Genomic DNA, 17,330 nt, shown 5'->3' with positions numbered 1-17,330 from the left:
AACCATTTAATCATGAATTAAAATATTTAATGAAAGCGTATAATTTTTTTTTTCCATAATTTTTCTTATCATCAAACAATAATAAAACAAAATATCCTCCACATTTTTGGATTCATTGGCCTACCATTCTAATCAAATTTATTCTGTTTTTCATTTTGTGGATACATGGACGCGGTGAAAACTTTGAATTTGCGGATTTTTTTTTTATTTTTTTTTTTTCTGAGGGGAGAGAGGGTGGTCAAGGAATGTGGATGATTGAATCAAAACATTTTAAAAATGTTTTAAGTGGCTTTGATTGAATTTCTATCCGATATAAATTAGCGCTCTCTCTCCAATATAAAAAATGAGAAATTGTTTACATTTTCGTTGCCTTTCAGACCTTTATAAATTCCTACTCTCTTTAAATATGTAATGTAAACTGAAAATTTTACATTATTATTAGAACAGCGCAACAAAAGTAGTGTTCAGTGACTGCCCAATAAGCCACCTAGTATCGATATAAAGGAACATAGCCACTTTTTTTTTTTATACCAAAAACAATTTCCACCAAAAAAGGCACACAGCCACTTTTCCCATGTTGCCTTTTGCTTTTATACTTTCAGACACTCAATTTCTCCAAATTGCCCTTCGAAAACGTCCCAAATTCCTTATCAACCTCATCAGCCAAGCCCACTTCACCAACTCTCTTCAAACCCCTACTCAAAGCCTTAACCATATACTCATCCGCTTTAAAACCGCTGGACCCCCATCCACTCCTCTTCATCATCCCATATATCCTGACCGTCGATTCCCTTCTCTCCGCACCAACAACCGCCCTGATCAACCGTATCAGCCCCTTATCGTCGCAGGGGATCCCACCACCTTCCTTTTCCAGATCAAAGATCAGACGGTCAATCTCCTCCGCCATCCCATTCTTGGCGAGGGCCATAACCAAGTCAGCGTAGAGAGACAAACCCGGTTCGTGTTCTGATCGGAGGTTGGAGAAGACGTGGAGAGCCAGAGCGCACTGATCTTGCCGTAGGAGCTCTTTGAGGGTGGCCACGAGGTCGGCTTTGATTAAGCGCGAGAGGGTTTTGGAGACGAGGGTGGAGATGTTGGTTGGGTCGGATCGTTGGGCCCGTTTGAGGGACTGGACGGCCTGGATGGCTTCGATGCTTAAGACCCGGCCTTTGACAAGAGGTCCGCGGTTATCCCGTGGACCGCACCGTATCAGAAAGCGGCTAGCTGTGGAGTTGTTTAGGTTGGATTTTGGAAGGTGGGTTTTGAGGAAGGTTGTGGGGTTTGGATGCAGAGAAGTAGCCATGGATGAGTGAGCTCTGAGCTTGAACGCAGAGAGAGCTCTGAGAAACGGAGGGTGGCTACTCTAACACGTAATAATAATAAAAAATCATTTGGATTTGATGAACTTTCATTGACCATTTTGCCCTTCAGCGGACCAAAAAAAATAAAATTGTAAAAAATTAAAAAGCGTCGACAGCAGGATTCGAACCTGCGCAGGCATAGCCCAACAGATTTCGAGTCTGTCTCCTTAACCACTCGGACATATCGACTTTGTATCCTCCTCCCTTAATACCATTTTTTATCAGTAAGTTGTCTCGCAAACTTCCTATAGGAAAATATAATTAAAAATTAAAATTCTTAATGTTAAATTTGAGAACAAGATGAAAACTGTTATTTGTAACATCAATGACAGAGACACTAACAGAATCTACATGCTAACTGTTAGTTTAATTTTCTATTATAAAGGGTTGATTTTTCCATATTAAATTTTTAATATTAAAAATCAAAAAGATTTACATGCCCCTAATTAATAATTAGCATATATGCAATGGTTCTATGCTGATGGTAACAAAGTACTTAATTATTGGTAACAATAGTAAAATAAGTAAAATAGATAAAGAAAAGGAAAATTTGAACAGAAACTTAAGAGAAAGGAGGCTCAGTCCATTTACAATTTGGTTTGGACCATATACTGGGCCTGTAATAGGGGGAATTGATGTATGCGTCGACTCCTCCTTCGATAGTGGGTTATCACACTTCACCACGATACTCCTTTTAAGGCATCTAAACTGGTTATGAATAGTGAATACACCAAATACAGCCCAACAAGCTTCAAATCACCCAAAATAAATAAATAAATAAAAAGGAAAATTAGGAAAATGGATTATCATGAAAAGCGAACACGAAAGCCAGAAATTGACAGCTTCTATAAGAATAATATAAAAAATTAAAATTGGTTAAACATTTTGATGGTGGTTAAATGATAGCAGGTGTTGTTGTGTTAGAATAGAAACTTCATCCATTTTTGTACGTGGTTGATTGGTAAGATGTAGCTGATCCAGCTCCATTTGTTTTTTAAATATTGGCTTTAGTGAGGTCATAGCAACATGGTTGGTTCCCACATACCAACATTAATAATGGTGACCAATCTCATTTGCTGTTGCTTATCACATGGGGGACAACTAAATCGTTATGACTCATCAGGTGTTTATATACACCAATATATATATATGATAAAAATGATTACGAACACATAAATTAATTACTTCAGCAATAAAATGAAGAATTTACGTTCTGCAGCAAATTAAAGCAACATAAGTGGTATGTACCATATGATATATTTCAGGAAACATTTTTTAGAGGCTGTAATTGGATTACTATAGAAGTTATTAGGACTAATCAAATGCACCGCAGGTAAAGCATACTCTATTTCTTAACAAATAGATTTTAGATGACCTTTTATGTAATTATCTTGTTTAAACAAACATGCCTTTTTCTAAACCAATCAACAAGCAACACCTGTAAATAATAATATAAAAATAGGCTAACCAAACAGGTATGCACTATCTAACACAAGAGATTTCAATTTTTCCATTTTGTTTCCAATAGTGGAAACCATGCATGAATTATGGTCTAGCTTGGCAGGCACATATACAAAATGCCATATTGGCCATGCACGCTCTCAATGTGATATGATTAATACAACATTCCATCATTAACTGTTTAACATTAAGGAACACATATAATTTTCTAATTTAAATTTTAATTGTTTATCTTTACATGGACATGGTTTTTAATTAAATTTCAACTTAATTTTTTTTAAAGTATAATTGCATATTTTATGGTTAACTGATAAGTTTAGGCAAGCATCATGAGTTTTCCAATTTAATTCATGTGAACAGTATCGCCTAAAATCTCATATCAAAAGTCAACAAAATTAATTTTAAGTAATTATTATTGGTTTTTTTTTTTAAGTTTAAAGTAAAAAGTAAAAAATAAAAAATACTATTGTTTGAAGCATTATAATTAAGAAATGCAAACATAATATTATGGCTGTCATTAATTATTGTCTTTTCACTATATTCCTGTAAAGTTGCAACGATCATCTAGATATTATATTTGCTAAGCCCAATTGAAATAACTACTCTGTACAGTTTAATCCATCATGATCTTTTGCGTATATGTTTGTATCTTGAAATTAGTAGAGAAAAGTTCAACTTCCTATCGTTTGAGGCCATGCAAAAAGCACTTGCATCAACATCAAAAGCCAACAATTTTGAAGTGACCAACACTTCAATTTCCAATATAGTGCAAATTGACATTCAATAAATTGTGTTATGACAAATTTGACAAACATGAAAAATTTTATAGCTCCAAATATCATTTCACCTTTTGAAACTTTTTTTTTAATTGCAAACCAAAAGATTCTGAAAATAACTTCCCACTAAGAACATTATAAATTAACTAATGTCACATATATATATATATTTACTTAATAGAAGTGGGAACTGAATTTTCCTGCATATGAACTGACTGAGATTGCTCCTACAAAGCTATGATATATATCCATCAAAATTGTAAAAAAGCCAAATGTCATTTACTAAGCGTGATTAGAGTTACAAAAGTGCGTTGCCAATAATATTTCCTTATCAAACTACCAGAAAAATGAAAAAACTAGGTCAAAATAATAACCTCTTTCCGCTAGAAAGATGCAAAAGCTCCTACAAATTATGGAGAAAGGGTAAAGACTATCATTTATGGCAGACACAGTGTCGTTGCTTTCATACGCAGGTTTAAATTTTGGTTATCCTTGATTATCAATAGCTTATAGCTAGCTAGATGCGAAACAGAAATTAGATTTTTTTCAGCACCATATTTAAAGTGCAAATTTCCATCTTCTTGCTGGTGGTATACATTAATGAAGTGAGCTTATTACTTCATTTTAAAACCCTCATATGTATATATATATATATATATATACACCATTATAGGAGCAAAGAATTAAAACAACACCATCGCTAACTTTCCAAAGATAATAGTGTTTGGAAGACAGCCTAATAAAAATATACACTCTTCATATGTGAAGTTAGTTCTAAATATTCAAATAATTTTAACGATTTAAAAAAAAAGAAAAAACTCATAGGATAATAAATTCTAGTTCTCAACAGTGATTATAGTCATGCCACTGATATTCATTGCTATAATCATGACAAACAGTAAATTTTCTCAATGTTAAATATTAAGAGAAAAGCGGGTAAAATTTCGTTAATGGCAAAACAATATACTAGACTAACTAATGTTTGCCAAGTGTATATACAAAAACAGGTGCATAAATTGGTGATAAAGCGACGAGTTGCGTTATGAAATTCGCAACCATACTCCCTATCTAGGAAAAGAAAAAAAGTGCATATATAATCAGAGACAGTGGACGACATTTGGTGCTGTTCATTGACAATAAGACCGAGATATCCCATTCAACATAATTAATTACGTATATTTCTCTCTCTCTCTCTCTCTGCATCATAATTTTGAAAACAGTGACACTCATTGACAACTATACCTGTTTATGTTTGCTTGTGTGATTTAGCTTGCTCTGATAATGAAATTCCTATCGTCTGTTCCAATGTCATTGTGTCATTTATAACATCTATTTATTACAAAAAATAATGAAATTTAAAAATACATGTAGTAGTATAAATATATACGGTCGGTTTTTTATTTTGTCAGTTGCCTAATATTAAACTAAAGATTTGTTTTACATAAATTGCTTTTTTTGAATTTGATAATTAATTTGGTTAAATATATCTTTTAAAATTAAATTTAAAAAGTTAATCTAAGAATCTAAAAATATTTTGAATGATTTTGTTCATTGAATAAACTTCTAAACTAATATGGTATAGAATTTAAAAATTTTAATAATTATGTAGTAAAATGTCTATTTAGTAGGCAATATTTTTTTTTATGTAAAAATAATTCTCCAATGGATTCTTGTATAGTAAAATTCTCTAATGATGATGTGTAAAATTTTACGTGGTTTATTCTTATTTTATTTCCTATTTTTTGGATTTTTTTTTTTAATTTCTGTTCATGTTGAAATGCATATCATCGACCATAAATTCCAGCTACCGTTGCAGTTGAAAATCGTGGATACACTGCCAGTATTGTTGGACTCAACTTCCGACGATCTGCTGGGTCGTTCAATTCCGTCAGCTCTCTTCTGCCTGTTGTCTGACCATGCGCAGCCAAAAGTTCGTCATCTTTGTTTTCAAGCCACCCAATGTTCAATTGTGGGTTGTTTGATTCTCTTTCTTCAATAGGCCATGGAGTTTTTTATATAACCATTATTCTTGTTATAGGTCGGACTATTCGATTGGAGAAAATCCTTGTTTCCAGATTTTCTTTTTCCTTTTCAACTTCTCATTCTCATTCATTTTTTTTTTTCCCTTCTTTCCAATAAAACCAAAAAGAGAAAGGCCAGTCAAAGATAGGTTCTCAAAGTTGCCAGAAAACATAATCCACACAAACAAATTCCACCTTCTTTCTATTTCTTCTTGACGAAATTAAACCTCTTATTTATAAACCCTGTAGTTTATCTTTATCGTATGTTTTTTAATTAGCTCTGTTTTTTGACGATTTTATTTTTCTTTCTATTGCTATTCGCTTCATATAGATCTAATCGCGGACTAAATCGGAGTTGTTGTTTGTTGAATTCAATATTGAGGACTAGAGATTTATGGTTTGTCTGGGGGTGCAATAAACACCATTGATGTTTGTGGGATTGGAAACAGACGGGGAGATTGGGTTTAAAGATGAAGAAAATCGAGAAAGAAGAATAAATAGATTCTAAATTAGATTGTCTAACAGACTTTAAAAGTAAAATATTATTTTGACAGTATTATATATATATTTTTTTATATATATCAATTTAACTTGTAAACAAATCCATTTGATTTTTTTTTTCTTTTTAAATAAATGTGTGTTTGACTGATGGTTAAAAAAAAAAAAATTAATAGAATGATAGGAAATGCTCTAATAAAATATTAATTCTATATGTAAATTAAAATTTATTTTTCCTGAACATAATCACTTAGGTTATGTTGGAAATTGGCAACCTACGAATTTTTTTTTTTAATTATAAAATATTTTAAATCTTTGCATATTTCATGATTTGAATTCATATTTTTACATATAAATAGAGATACTCAACCACGAAAGCTATACTCTTTATTTGACAACCTCCGAATCTTGATATATAAAAAATTGCCAATTACATGTCATGCATGTGAAAATATATATATATATATATATATATCTTATGGAGTCGAAAGATTACCACATCCAATATAACATGGGCAACCTAGTTAAGTAGAAAAATATTGTGCATTTGTATATATACAAATATCTCATTTACACTATATCATGACAAGTGTGATTGGCATGGAAAGTTTTTTTTATTCTTGATGCATGATTTGATAGACCATCTATACACATTAAAGTGATCATGACCATATATATTTATAGATATGTCAACAAAATTTTCTATCAAGAAATAAATATCAACAAATTGAATGAATTTGATATAGGGAAGTATGGATACTACAAATCCCGGGGTAAGCGGGCGTGGGTTAGTTCACGTGGGGGAGAGGTGGTGTGGGCTAAAGATTTCACTCTAACCAATCCCTCTCTGTTTATATATATAAGCCTTTGGTTCACGTGGATTATAGGTGGGGGTGTGGGCAAGGGGTTGCCCCTAATTCCCCTTCAAATACTTAGCCCAACCAAAAGCATATTATATAAATATTATTAATGGGACTTAAGGCAATGCAATAAATATGTATGATAGAAATGCTTATAGCATCTTTATTCCTCATTGCGGTCCTACCTTAATAATTCATGCCTAGCTGGGTCTTACGTACTCGGTACCACACACTTAAAATCTTATTTATTATTTATGTACAACATATATATATATATATATATATATATATATTATGTGGTTCGATATATGCTTGCACAGTTTGGCCCTTACCATTGATTCCCAATAATGTTTTATGTTTAGTACCATTAGACTAGACTAGCTTTTAGCTAGTACTGCCTCCATGCCCTGTTATTTCACTCCTACAAAACAAATAATTCAGCCTATAAAATTGGTTGTGTATTTATTAAGATTTGAAATTAATTATCGGTTTACGTATTATCAATTCCAAAGGAATATTAATTAATAATATATAATATTGTAGAATAATGGAAAAAAGTGGATAATAAATATAACTATATATTCCCTAAGTTGGGATTGGGTTTGAGCTAGGTTATTGTTATGGATCGATCCTTTTCCTTGGGAGTGAGCTTACATCTGCTTTTTTATTAATCGGTTTGAAAGCTAGCGCTTTCTAAAAGCTTATTAGTCGCAATCATATAAACAAATATTCCACATTTTATCTGTGATATGAATTAATAATGGAGCATATAATATGTATTATCCATTTCATTGTGACCTTGATTTAAGCAACAGATCAAAGTTATCCATACATAAAAGTATTGTTCCAAGTACATATCAATCTCCCCAATATAATCATACATATACTATTATTAAGTTGCAGAAAACCACGTACGGATATGGTGCAGGGTATACCAAAAAAAAAAAAAAAAAAAAAAAGAAAGTGTTTTGTTATTATAAATGAATTGTTAAATATTTATCACCATTGATAATTAATTATTTTTATATTTTTAATACTAAATATCTAATTTAATAAAATTAGAATTCTAGTAGTATATAATTAAATTGTGATTGATATATGCCATATAGATTCCACAAGACTAACATAATGTGATTAATAGTATTATATATATATATATAATATAAAACTTAAAAACCATGAGTTTTATTGCATGCTCCATGCAATTGGAGAACTTTGGACTAAAGAAGTTGACATTATTATGTCACGGTCACATCCATAGATATTTATATTTATTACATATATATTATCTATTCTATATAAGTTACCCATGTATAATTGAATAAAATTATAAGAAATACTGCAACTTGTTCTGCTCGCCAGTACTGGAAGTACATTGGAAAAGACTTTTGCTATGTCGTGATATACATATAGATATGTATAATAATAATAATAATAAATTAATTTGTGAAAAACATATATAAATATATAATATTTAAAATATATACTTGTAAATATCTAAGTTCTATACTTTAGCATAAAATGTTTTTCCAAAAAAACAAAAAACAAAATTAGCATAAAAGTTAAGGTTTTGTTTTTATATTGTTAGTTAATATATGATATAAATTACATGAATTCGGAAATCAACCTTTTTTTGTTTTTTGTCATGTGGTGGATACAGTATATAACTTGCTTGTTGAGTTAGTAAACCAATATATTATACCTTTTTAAAGTGACAAATGTAAACAACATGTCAACCTCGCTATAAATATTTAAGAGGAATAATGGAGATTATTTCTCTCTTGGAAAAAAAAAAAGAAAAAGAAAAAAAGGAATAATGGGGAACAATTTGAATCTTTAGGGAAAGGGTGGGCATATAAGCTTATGGACGGTCACGGTAACTTGGGAGATACTGTAGCAATGGTGCGCGGCAATGCGGGACCCATAAAGAATCACATTTTTAAAGCATATGATTAAAAAGGAAGAGTGGGAGGAAAAGGAGGAGACATTGCATAAACCAGAGCATGTTTAAAAAAATATAAAAATGAAAAAGCCTATCTCGCCAAAGTTTTTAGCTTATGAGGATGCCTCCCACTTTTTAGCTTTTAATTCTTAAACCTTCTCATCCCTATGATCGTCTAGGACACTCCAACTTGTGGCAATCAGTAATGCCACGTGGAACCACCTCATTGGTTGGATGCTTCCCCTCTATGGTCCACTCTCTCCCTATATATATGTATACATATATATGCTCCTAGTCAAATAAAACGGCTATTACCATTACAAAGATCCTCTCTCTTTAATTTTCTCATACAGATTATATATGCTAATTAATATTAGTTAATAAGAATAGAACGTAATATTCTAGCTATCACAAAAACAATTTTAATATCAACATATATAAAGAATAAGTATTCATAGGTTTAATCTAACGATAAAATCAATAACAATATACTTCTAGATTTTCTAGATTGAAAATTCAAACCTCAATTCTATAAAATTTCCCTCTCCCTTAAATTATAGTTAAAAAAAAAAATACGTGGAATAAGGAGTACATGTAATTTCATTACTATGTCATAATCTTTTTTATTTTTGATAAAATACTATGTCTTAGATTTAATTGATTCTGTAGCTGCAAAAAATAAAAGAATCTCATTTATTAATGATTTTGGATTCGAAACCTTACAACACTCCAATGCAAGCTTATTGAATAAATGAGATGTAACTTGTAAAGCATGCATAAGCAGTAATTAAGTAGTAGAGTGAAATTGGTTTTAAGTTGCCTCAATAGCTAGGCCTTATCCAAGCAAAAATGTTAAAGATTAGATCAAATGCGTGAGAAGTGCACTAGTGTCCAACAAGTAGTAATCCATGGAGAGATGGTAGGGACCAGCATTCAGCTGTCACTAATTAAAGTACAAACAACCTTTTACACGGCGTGGGGAACAACTGGGACACACATATGGTTCATGCTCAGTCAATTAATTTGCTAATTTCTTTCTTAAAAGCCATATCCATTTCAAAAGAGTAACATTAATATATTTTATTTACCCAAAAGATGGTCAAAAAGATGTTAGTGGTATTATGTACTATTAATGCTGTATAATCCATTTGATGAAACTGAGGGAGATCGATCGGTCCAAATACACCCTTTTGAGCTGGATATTTATAATTTCTATTTCTTACACCATAAAGATGTTGGTCATGCATGGTAATTATAAAGCAATCTTTCAAATGGTGAATTTTTTGTCACCCGCCTTCAAACTTTTACTGACGGTTTTGCTCCACTTTCAGTGACAGCTTTTCTTGGCCGCCGAAAGTTTGTGCTTTTTTATTTTTATTTTCATTTTTTGTTTGGTAATGGCACTTGCTTTTGTTATTGGAAAACCATTGAAGGACCTTAAAACAATCTTGTTGATGTGAAGCTTATTCAAAGAATATTAGGATGGGCACAACAGAATATTCATGACGATGCAGAAACACTTTCAAAAACACCCTAGCATCGCTAGCTGGTCAAATGTGGCCCTTATTCAAAACAAGATTTTGAAAGCATCAAATATCCCAATTAAGCTAATCAATTAGTTTGCTCAAAACGCATTATTTTACTTCACCTTGCTTTTGAATATATGTCTTTAAATATCCATAAAATATAATTATATGTATAAAGAATTGATAAATTACATTAGAAAAATCTCTCTTTCTAAATTAGTTTGCAGAATTGAAAAATTCATGAATATTCAATTCATCATTAACTTGGTCCTAATTAAAAGCCTGCTTAGTTGCTAATATCTTCTTTTGGTTTGATCAGCAGAATCATATACATATACACAAAGTTGAACTTAATTGGACAAACAAATATTTGATTTTACCTACCATGTGGCCCAGCTAGAGTTTTATTCTTTTGAGTGGCTTTCAACAGCTTTCACATCACCAATATGTGATATTTTCTTGGGAGAAAGCTTGGCTAGAATTTGGTTGCCGATGGTTTTCTAGTACAATAAATAAAAGATAAGAATAAATAAGTAAATGAAAGGTGATTAGTGAATATAATAAGCATGCTTAGCATGGGATTTTCTTTCAAGTCCATTGGTTGTTTAAAGCTCACTTATCTTGGAGGAGGATATTTGACAGCGACATTTTTTTTATATATATGTGGAGATTATGCGGCTGTATGTGTGAGATTTTATAATATATGATAATTTTAATTTTAATTAAACAGTAATATAAAAGGTATTATTTCTTCTTTTAGTGTTTAATTAATCTGAATTCAACCTTGAGATTATGATATTGAGGAAGCAGCCCCCAAATTAAAGTAATAAGAATATGGAATGGACAATAAACATGTGTACCTACAAATTCCTAATTTAATGCCTATATATGTGAGTGGGCGGCTCATCTTTTAGTGATGCAATGTGTAGAATCTTCTATTAAACAAAATCAAAAATTGGATTCAAATTTTTTATTTGTAAAATAATAAATAAATGCACAAGCTCTTTCCCTTTTTTTTTTTTTTTTTTTGGTCCAAAAAAATCATTAACTTGATATTTCATTGTTTAAAAGAAGAATAGATTTATTCGAAAGTTAGCATGTATGGTACTGGAAGACTAAATGTTAAATGAAATATTAAGTTATGGTTTTTTTTATTATTTTTTTATTTAGAACTGTCAAATGATAAAATTATGAAATTATTAATTTTTAATTTATTGATCTTAAATTGAAATCTTCCATCTTTATTATTAAAAGATAAAAAAAAAAACAAGGAATTTATATAGAAGTGTTATACTTTTATCATATATTCCAAAGGGAGATGCATGTAAACGTTCGAATTTATTTATCTAATTATAATTTTTTTAATAAATTATTTAATTTATAATCTATTCAAAATCCTTTCGGATGCTAACTAGTATTTTCATAGGTATTTGTAGAAATGCTCAACCATTGAAGTTATCCACTTTATCTATCTAATTATAATTTTATTTTTTTTGGCTAGATATCTAATTATAATTTTGAAAACAAAATTTACACACTAATAGATTTTAAAATTAAACTAGAGAAGGCACATTACTATTACTATTTATTTTTGTTGTTATTTTGATTTAATTATTTATTAAAGATCTTTTGGAAACATTTATCATTCATAATGTGCTGATGTTCATACTAAATTACTAATAATAATTAAAAAAAAAAACATAAGCATGCTTGGGACAATTCATGTTAATAATAAATGCCTGCAAACTGGAAAAAATATTTTTCAACTTTGAATTATAAATTGTGCCCAAAATAGAAAATAATTAAAAACCAAGTCTTTCAAGTTTCAACGTTCAATTCAGTTTTGCTCTTTCTTAGAAAAGCAAAAAACTTTCAACTTTCAATGCCACTTTTTTTTTAACTCTAAGGAGGCTTACACCATAACCGCTTTGCTTTGGTCAACATGTCAATGACCAGAACTTAAGCCGTTTACTTTTTTTTTGTGGTTGGTAATTACTTAAGCCGTTTACTTGAGTCAACGGTCAGCACATAAAGGACATTGTAAGTTTATAACCGCAACACAACATATCATACGATTATGTGAATAGATCTGAGCCGTTTATTCCTCATGCACCGTCCAATTCAATACCCAATTTTCAGATTAACAAACTGTGGCCTAAGAATTATGGTGAATAATTTATTCTACTAAATAATATTGTGAAATATAGAGTTACTTTAAAAATAATAATTTCCATGATTATTTTATAGTACGTGATGGGAAAAAAAAACAATAAACTAAAATATTAATTTCCTACTGATAATCAACAAATTTTTTATTTTTTCTTGGGTTGGACAGAAACAAAGAGAATCATATATAGTTTTGTTTGAAGCACGGTGAGGGATTAGTAGTGGGTTTTTTTTTTTTTTTTTTTTTCGTTTTTTTTGGATAGTATATGGTTGACGCTGAAAATAACTATTTGCTGTATAATTTTCTTAAATCCTAAACACCATATTTCAACAAAGGAATGATTATTTTTATTTATTTATTTATTTGTAGAAAGTTAATATTCAACAATAGAACTTTAGAATTTGTTCAAGATGTATATATATGTTTTCGTACAATCACTTTGTTGGTGTGGAATGGAATGCACTTATATATATATATATATATATCTCTCTCTCTCTCTCTCTCTCTCTCTCTCTCCCTAATTTTTATTGCTGGGGTGGTTCAATTCTCTATTGCCTATTCAGTGCAAATATTCGCTTGTCTAAGTTGCGCCGTATGAGTGGTGGGTGTATGTTAGTGGCGATGTTGGTTGGAATTTGGAAATGAGTATAAAGTAATAGCAATTTGGGAACAGTATCTAAAAGGTTGCCGGGGAATACTCAGCGACTTGTCGGTGCTCTTCCCCAATATCTTTTTACCTTTTTTACTCGTTAAAATTGACAATTACACTTTATACATGATATATATATATATATGTGTGTGTATATGTATAATATACATACATACAGTCCATATACTGCCAAGGGGCCGTTGATGAACTACTTTCTCTTTTTATGCCTCTTTCTATTATTCTTCATGGAATTTATATACCCAGAAGAATATTACTTAGCCTACGATTAGATATAAACATGTTTGAAAAGACCACTTTATTTGATTTAAATGCTTTTTATAACTTCTTTCTATTGGGTTTCCAAGTTCAAATAACTACCAATTTGTATTAATTATTTTGTTTATTGGAATATTTGGTGAAATTTATAATCACACGGGTATATTTGATAATATGAGATTATTCAACATTGGTCAAGTCACAAACTTAAAAGTTGTGAGTGGGGAAGAATGGTTGATGGACTCGTATCATACTAGACAATGGTATAAAGAATGAGATACGATTTTGGTTTTGTGAAATACACGGTACAGATTCTTGTTATCCAAATGAAAATAAATAAATAAAATAAAGGAAAATTGTTGTAGCATAACATTTTTTTTTTTTTTGGGCCCTTTTTTCTAACAATGTTGTTAAATTATCTCATCATTGCTGCAACAGAGAAAAAGTTGATAATTTTGCCCCCAAAAAAAAAAAAAAAAAAAAAAATTCTAGCTACAGAAAGGACGAAGAAGCTTCTTTCCTGCATAAACAAAACCAGCTCTTTAGAGCAAACCAGAGTGTGTCTACTGCTTACCCTCTCTCTGTTTCTCTTTCTTTGGTTGCCAACTCCGAAAGAAGCTACTTTCTGTTCTTTAATTCCAAACACTTCTCTGAAGCTCTTTCTTGGTGCTTTTTTGTTGTGTCAATGCCAGTGGAGCATGATTACATAGGCTTAACAGAGACTTCTTCAATGGAAAGAAGCTCTGATAAGAATTCTTCTTCTTCTTCCTCAACCCTCTCCACAGCAGAGGATGAGAAGCGCTCTGCTTACAACAACCTCAAGGAGACTGAGCTAAGGCTTGGCTTGCCTGGTTCTCAGTCTCCTGAAAGGAAACCAGGACTTGGGGGTGTCTCTCTTTTTGGGAAAGATTTGGAGGAAAAGCATAATGGGTATCCTCCTATTCCTCAAAACCCAGCAAAGAATGTTGTGTCTGGGGCAAAGAGGGGTTTCTCTGATGCCATTGATGGTTCTTGTGGGAAATGGGCTTTCTCTGTGAGTAATGGATCTGAGGTTGATTTGGGGAAAGGAGCTGCTTTGTTCTCTCCCAGAGCTGGAAATGGTGGGAAGCCTCTTGGTGGTGGTTTGGACAACAGCAATTCTTGTACTAAGCAGTCATGTGGCTCTGCACCGACCATGAAAGAGGTTGTCCCTGGTCCTCTATCCCCAAAGCCAGTACAGGAGAAGAAGCCTCAGGTTTCGGAGCATGCCAGTGCTCCTGCTGCCAAGTTTGTTTCACTCTCCTTACTCCTCTACTAGTTTTTTTTCTTTTCTTTTCTTTTTTTTTTAAAAAAAATCTCTTCTCTTTGTGGGCTGTTATGTTCTTTGGTTTTGATTGAGGAACTTTTACTTGTTCAAATTTTGGTCCTTCAAAGAAAGAAACTGGGTTTTTAGTTTCTTAGTTTCTGTTGCTTTCCTAACGGGGGAATTGGAAGGAAGTTTCTATTACGCTCAGGCAGGTTGTCTATTTTGCTTATGGGGGTTAATATTTGAATTTTGGACTTAAAGCAGGAAAGTAATATTGGTTGAATTTCTTTCTGTCCATGTATTCATTCCCTTCAGAAAAATAAAAAAATAAAAAAATTCCTTTGCTTTTCGGTTTCTTTTTTTCCCCTTTATTTTTAATGTTTTAGCTTTATTGATCTTGGTTTTGAAACCTGTTTCTGGATTGTAATTTTTATTTTCTGATTGATATGCCTTTGGTAGATGCTAATACGTCGCATATCTTGTACTTTTATATTTTTGTTTAAGATGAGGCAAATTTTGTGAGTTTCACCATGCCCTGAATCGATTTCTTACGCTTCCCTTTCCATCTAATATTGGTAATTCGTTTATGAAAATTGTCTTCAGGCGCATGTATATTTTCTATCAGGAAATACATATTGAGGCTTTTAAAGAGTGATAAGAGTACTGTTCGCTTTATAGTTTTGTCTGCCAAAAGATTTTCAAGAGTTTTATCTCTGTTTTTATGAATTTCAATCTTCATACATGATGAATTCTTCTTATACATTTGGTACTAAATTATGTTAAAACAATTCTGAGCAATAAAGTAAATGCAACAGGGCACAGGTGGTAGGATGGCCACCGATCAGATCATTCCGGAAGAACACCATGGCCTCTCATTTGGCAAAGAACAGTGATGATGGTGAGGGCAAATCTGGCTTTGGCTGTCTATATGTAAAGGTTAGCATGGATGGTGCTCCCTACCTAAGAAAGGTTGATCTCAAAACATACAACAACTATATGGAACTTTCATTTGCTCTTGAGAAAATGTTCAGTTGCTTCACAATTGGTACTCCCTCTCTCTTCATGCCTCAAAAACAGTACTAGGACCATTCTATATATGTGGTTTATTTTGTTATGGTAGCTGTACTTATTACATGGTTTCAGGTAAATATTTGAACCCATGGTATAAAAATAGATGCGTATTAAATTTTGCGGAATTTCAAACGGTTGAAGCCTAGAATTCTAAAGTTGCATATTTAAACAAAATTCTATGATCTAAAGTGTTTCTGATCTGGTGCTATCAACAATAAAATTTGGAAATTAACCTTTCTACTCATAAATGAGACTTTTAATGCAGCAATTAGCTTTTTTGAAAGCTTGAGAAACTCACCTACCAAATATGACTTGTAAGGCATGCTAGGCATGCCAAAGTCTCATATTCATTCAGTAAATATATGGTTGACCTTGACCAATAGAGAAGGAATAACTTGCTTCCTTATTTCTTCCTTTTACATGTTTTCACTTGAAACAAATGCAGTATGTCTCTTAAAAAAGAGTTAACCAAACTTGCTTTTATAGATAAATAATCATGCACTTTTTTGTGGTAAAAATAGGTGTATATATATATATATATATTTTTTTTTCCATATTATTCTTATCATTTTTCTTTTGTACAGATGTATTAGAGATAAATTGAAAAGGCTGTGTTTACTTAAAGCTTGTGAATGGCTGTGATACAGGGCAGTGCAGTTCTGATGGACTTCCAGAGAGAGATGGCCTGACTGAGAGCCGTTTGATGGATCTACTACATGGTTCTGAATATGTGCTTACATATGAAGACAAGGAAGGAGATTGGATGCTTGTTGGTGATGTCCCGTGGGAGTAAGTACTATTTTGACCCCAGTCTTTTGATTCTTCTGATCTGAGCTCTTGAAATCAGTCATGATGGTCTTCACACATTGCCTCTCTGATTTTTGTCTCCATTGGCTGTATGACAGTATGTTCACCGACACATGTAGGAGACTAAGGATCATGAAAGGTTCTGAAGCAATTGGGCTAGGTATGTTTATCTTAATATCATAGTTTCACTCTACATTTCCAATATGTATATAATTTGTTTTTTTTTTTTTTTTTCTTTTTCTTTTTGGCCTAATCCATCTTTTGCGCTTTGCCTGCAGCTCCAAGGGCAATGGAGAAATGCAAGAGCCGGAACTAGCACAACAAAGTGCAAAGCAGAAGGCCTTTTCTATAGCAGCGAATCTGCGTATTAATTTGGGTGCTTGTTGCAGAATCCTATATATGTATTTCAGTATGTTAGAATTTGTGTATTTCATGGACTTGTTAAGTTTTCCCACTAGGAGAAAAGAATTTCCTGGAGACACCCCCAGATTATATATGTTTGGTCTGATGTTATTTTATGTCTCATGTATCCATGCCATGGATTCTGTTTACTGTATAAAAATGGATTATTTGCTGCTTGCAAAACTATCCCTCTTCTGGCTTTATATTGTTCCTCTGTGGGCCATAAAG

At 31.7% G+C, this 17,330-nt stretch overlaps 2 protein-coding genes and 1 non-coding gene across 3 annotated transcripts; 1 reads left to right on the top strand and 2 right to left on the bottom strand.

Annotated features, from left to right (window-relative positions):
• Positions 1-414: 414 nt before the first annotated feature.
• LOC107404331 (protein THYLAKOID ASSEMBLY 8, chloroplastic) lies at positions 415-1,388 on the bottom strand. The gene has a single exon (XM_016011282.4). It carries the CDS (start codon positions 1,301-1,303, stop codon positions 599-601), a length of 705 nt encoding a protein of 234 aa, XP_015866768.2. The 5' UTR covers positions 1,304-1,388; the 3' UTR covers positions 415-598.
• Positions 1,389-1,468: 80 nt separating this feature from the next.
• Positions 1,469-1,550, bottom strand: TRNAS-CGA (transfer RNA serine (anticodon CGA)). Its single transcript has one exon. It is a non-coding gene; the product is annotated as a tRNA-Ser (tRNA).
• Positions 1,551-13,910: 12,360 nt separating this feature from the next.
• On the top strand, positions 13,911-17,285 carry LOC107404288 (auxin-responsive protein IAA27; the record flags this gene model as incomplete). Its single annotated transcript, XM_048468640.2, has 5 exons — positions 13,911-14,803; positions 15,638-15,867; positions 16,541-16,682; positions 16,799-16,860; positions 16,979-17,285. Coding segments are annotated over 5 exons (1,365 nt in total), but the record flags the coding sequence as incomplete, so codon positions are not given.
• Between the last annotated feature and the right edge of the window lie 45 nt (positions 17,286-17,330).

The sequence above is a fragment of the Ziziphus jujuba genome, chromosome 1, assembly GCF_031755915.1.
Source record: "Ziziphus jujuba cultivar Dongzao chromosome 1, ASM3175591v1".
Taxonomy (NCBI): Eukaryota; Viridiplantae; Streptophyta; class Magnoliopsida; order Rosales; family Rhamnaceae; genus Ziziphus; species Ziziphus jujuba.
Note: the sequence above shows the minus strand (reverse complement) of the source record. Positions and strands in the feature narration are given on the sequence as shown.

Coding starts and splice junctions, on each gene's coding strand:
- LOC107404331 (XM_016011282.4), bottom strand. CDS start 1,303: ATGGCTACTTCTCTGCATCCAAACCCCACAACCTTCCTCAAAACCCAC.